Source organism: Montipora capricornis, chromosome 6 (genome assembly GCF_036669925.1).
Source record: "Montipora capricornis isolate CH-2021 chromosome 6, ASM3666992v2, whole genome shotgun sequence".
NCBI classification, from domain to species: Eukaryota; Metazoa; Cnidaria; class Anthozoa; order Scleractinia; family Acroporidae; genus Montipora; species Montipora capricornis.
Window position 1 is genome coordinate 2,618,254 of NC_090888.1, and position 4,589 is coordinate 2,622,842.

General features: G+C 44.0%; 1 protein-coding gene and 1 long non-coding RNA gene across 2 annotated transcripts in view; one reads left to right on the forward strand and one right to left on the reverse strand.

Moving 5' to 3' along the window:
• LOC138053099 (trichohyalin-like) overlaps positions 1-1,082 on the forward strand; it is a 3,706-nt gene extending 2,624 nt beyond the window's left edge. Inside the window, exon 3 of the mRNA XM_068899784.1 lies at positions 1-1,082. This exon is cut by the window's left edge and continues 1,063 nt beyond it. Coding sequence (XP_068755885.1) covers positions 1-1,082 — 1,082 coding nt within the window.
• Positions 1,083-2,083: 1,001 nt separating this feature from the next.
• On the reverse strand, positions 2,084-4,304 carry LOC138051192 (uncharacterized). The gene is made up of 2 exons (XR_011132743.1): positions 4,114-4,304; positions 2,084-2,417 (listed from the first exon to the last, which is right to left on the reverse strand). It is a non-coding gene; the product is annotated as an uncharacterized lncRNA (long non-coding RNA).
• Between the last annotated feature and the right edge of the window lie 285 nt (positions 4,305-4,589).

Below are 4,589 nucleotides of genomic sequence, written 5' to 3' on the forward strand. Positions count from 1 at the left end.
AGAGCACAGAGAGCAGAGAGGCACAAAGGAACAGTGGGCACAGAGGAACAGAGGGCAGGCACAGAGGAACAGAGGGAACAGAGGAACAGAGGGCACAGAGGGACAGAGGGACAGAGGGCACAGAGAAACAGAGGGCACAGAGGAAAAGTGGGCACAGAGGAACAGAGGCCACAAAGAAACAGTGGGCACAGAGAAACAGAGGGCACAGAGGATCAGTGGGCACAGAGGAACAGAGGGCACAGAAGAAAAGTAGGCACAGAGAAACAGAGGCCACAGAGGAACAGAGGGCACAGAGGCACAGAGGAAAAGTGGGCACAGAGGAACAGAGGGCACAGAGGAACAGTGGGCACAGAGGAAAAGAGAGCACAGAGAGCAGAGAGGCACAAAGGAACAGTGGGCACAGAGGAACAGAGGGCAGGCACAGAGGAACAGAGGGAACAGAGGAACAGAGGGCACAGAGGGACAGAGGGACAGAGGGCACAGAGAAACAGAGGGCACAGAGGAAAAGTGGGCACAGAGGAACAGAGGCCACAAAGAAACAGTGGGCACAGAGAAACAGAGGGCACAGAGGATCAGTGGGCACAAAGGAACAGAGGGCACAGAAGAAAAGTAGGCACAGAGAAACAGAGGCCACAGAGGAACAGAGGGCACAGAGGCACAGAGGAACAGAGGGCACAGAGGAACAGTGGGCACAGAGGAAAAGAGAGCACAGAGAGCAGAGAGGCACAAAGGAACAGTGGGCACAGAGGAACAGAGGGCAGGCACAGAGGAACAGAGGGAACAGAGGAACAGAGGAAAAGAGGGCACAGAGGGACAGAGGGCACAGAGAAAGAGAGGGCACAGAGGAAAAGTGGGCACAGAGGAACAGAGGCCACAAAGAAACAGTGGGCACAGAGAAACAGAGGGCACAGAGGATCAGTGGGCACAGAGGAACAGAGGGCACAGAAGAAAAGTGGGCACAGAGAAACAGAGGCCACAGAGGAACAGAGGGCACAGAGGCACGGAGGAAAAGTGGGCACAGAGGAACAGTGGGCACAGAGGAACAGAGGGCACAGAGGAACAGAGGGCACAGTAAATTGTAAATATTTTGAAGCTGTGGAATTCTAGACGAAAAGAAAAAGGCTTGGATAAGGCAAAAGGAGAGAATAGAAACTAACAACAGAAGCGGATTCTATGGTATTTACTGCCTTAGAAAATGATCAGTTAAAAAAAAAAACTGACGAGTTATCCCACGCCAAGTTACGAACGATTAAACTGTTTCTGATTGTTTGCGATCAATCGACGATATTTTTGTGCACCTGATACGTGTTTACGAATTAGAGGCAAGTATAAGTAATGAAAATGGCGTCTGAGTACGATTGCGAAAATGCAGTAGTTTTTATGTCAACGTTCGTTGAAAGTGGTTTTCGACGAACTTTAGTTGAAACACCGCCATATTGGAAGCGCAGCAAGGAGAGAATTGGGACCATTTTGTTAGTGCGCCCCTGCGCTCCTTCAGTTCTTCGCTCGATGGCGTCGTAGAGTAACTCGAAGGATTATTCGTCGCTTGTTACACAAATACGCATTCTCTGCAGGCTAATATCTTTCCGTGGAGCCTTCGCTTTTCTATTCCCTGTAAGCCATTATTCTGTCGATCAGCACCGAGAATCAGAAAAAAATATTGTATCAAAACTCTGAGACCTTCTAAGACTGCGCAGGAGGGCGGTAAGTCTATGATTAGCAGACTTCCTGGCTAAGTGCCACCGAGAGGTCGTCATTTTTGGGGCTGACCAAAAGAATGCACATCTGAATGCAAGAGACTGCACTATTGACTAGCAATACTTGAACATCTTAAGCCTTGTGTTGATGCTTTTAAACAGGGGATTCTTAACCTCAATGTGAGGCTTTGAATGCGGAAGTATTCAAATATTCCCATTCTTCATATTGAACATCTTTTAATATGAGCACTAATTGGGAGAGGATTCGAAACAGAGTACAAGCGCAATGTAATTCGCTAAAGAAACCGTATCGATGGACAATGAGAAAGGTCGTAAAAGTTCCGGATGTCCATCGTGGTCAAATGAACAATGAAAAAGAAGCATAATTAATTACTTTGTTTTATTTTCTTGTTGTGTGGCTACAATAGTATTTGACCGAAAACAAAATCCAAGTCATCCAATACGCTTTGTAGTGCGTTAGGAGGGTACTACAATTTTCCTTTAACAAACATTTACTTCAAAAGATCTTCATCAAATACTGTCGCAATCGTACGACAAATCTGTTCTTTGCTGAATGGAGTATTTTGTTGGGTCTTCGGTTCTTTGTTCTTCACTTCCTCATTGTTTATCCTCTGCTCTGTCAGGTCTGAGGCGAGCTTCCCTCAGCATGCGCAAGCGTTCCATTAAGCGAGTTGTTGATACTCCAGGATCCTCTCTCGCCTGAATAAAAAAGTATTGTTACTAACTATAAAAACTGTAACATGAGAAAATTACGTTCATTTTTTTTAACATGAAGCTTGTTCAGTATTTTAAGGAAAGCGTCAAAGGACAGCTAGTAAATTCGATGGTGATGGGAGTTTGGCCTTCCAAACAATTTACATAAAATAAATGAACTTGCCAAACAGCTTGGGGAAAGAAAAATCACTTGTGCTGTATTCTGGGATTTCTCAGTGGTCTGGACAAACCTTTTTCAGTGGAACAGTCACTAGAAACCAACCACAAAAGCACAGACCTCGCCCAGTTCAATTCGGCTGGTTTTTGACAATGGTACAAGTTTTCAAATGGATAGTGTGTTTTGCAATGATGCGACTGAGACCGGCGTCTTGTATCACATACCAGGCAAATAGAAGGCTTGACCTGTTTGGCAGATTTTCTTAGGTTTGGAACAATGTGTCAGTGTTTTTAAACTACAACTAAACTTTTGATATACCTTAAATTAATCTTGTCACCAACTGGAGAACATACAATTTTGTTTTCTTAAAAATATACGATACATAAGGTGATCTGAGAATAAGATGGCATGACGATGGACTGATACGAATGTTGCCTTTATAAACCGTCGATCTCGCCTCAAAGTTCAAGAGACCACACATTGCTCCAAAAGTCTTGCAGGGCCGTAGCAGGCCTGGAAAAACTGAGGGGGCACAAAGCTATGAAGCAACTTTTATTTTGAAATTTGTGGGTTTTGGGTTTCGAGGACGCATTGGTCGGGTGAAAGCCAGTTCTTTGTTAGGGGGGAGAGGGACTGAGGGCATGGGTGTGATACCTCCCCATGAAAATACTTGAAAATGGAACACCAGAAAGTGCATTTACCAGCATATTGGGCCTTTAAATTTAGATGAAAACCCTTATACAAAAGCACAGTGCATTTCAATGATCCAAGAGGCTTAGTGGAATTATTACACGTGATCCCAAAACATGAATCTTTATTCCTGTTGCCGTAGGACTTAAAAGGAAATGATTTCTTGGCTGATTTCGTCTATCTTCAAGTGGAGGTAACTGGGACCCAACTGCTTCAATAGACTCGACAGCAGCATAATCCTGGCCACTCTCAGAACTCCTGTCTGGCATTTCTGCAAGACATTTCTACTTTCTCATCCTTTCTCTCATCCTGGGCCTTACCCAGTATAAGACCGACTTCTGCTTCGATATTCGGGGTTTTCAAAAGGATTTGGCTTAGTTTAGATCATATTCCAAAGACGAATCCAGTGAGTGGCCTGGATGTCAAGACGATTTGACACATTTATGTTTTTGTCACATTTCTCGCTTGCTGTATTTTTTAGCTGGTTTTTCTATAGTTTTGAATCTTCGAATAAGAGAAGTAAAAATATGAACTGGGAAAATGGTACTGTAATTAAACTTTATCAGGAATGATTCTATCCGGAATTTTTGACATCTTGTTGTTTCAAACTTCTGCACTCGTGTGTTTTTACTTTTTGAGGTAAAAAAGTAGAGGGGCACGGGTCCCCCCCCCCACCCCTCCTCCCCATTCTCCGCGCGGCCTCATCGCTCGATATTTCTCACCCGCCAGGTAGGCGGACTAAGATAGCCCCAAGTATAGTTTATGCTCAGCAACGGTTCTGTCCTTACTAAACGAAGAATGACTGAAAAAGAAAAAAAGTTATGTTTCACCTACCTGAAGCTCCCGTCCGCATCTGTAGTCAAAAGGACAGATATAGTCCTGCGGGAACACAAGGGTAGGTGTCGAGAGCATAAAAACAAACAATACAACTAAAAACGTCTGTGGATTCATCTTCGATCTTCCTCTCCTTTGATTTTGCCGATTGTGGGAACCAAATCCTAGACTCTCGTGAAACCCAAGTGACAGGCCAAAAGAAGCGTGCTCCTTTTATAGGCAAACAGTCACAAGCAACCGAATGACCTTTAAATAAATTTGACGCCTGCAAAGTTGGTCAAATTATTACTAATCGAACCAAGACTATTTTGGCGGCATTTTGGCGCACGTTTGTCCATTGCGTCGAAAAATATTGCTTTAGCTATTCATTTTCAAATTAATGGACTAATGGTTTCTTAATTTGTCATCTTTAAGCCAGAATATTACGCCAAATTAAACCAAGTTGGTGATAAATGGTCACCAACGTGGACTGCTTA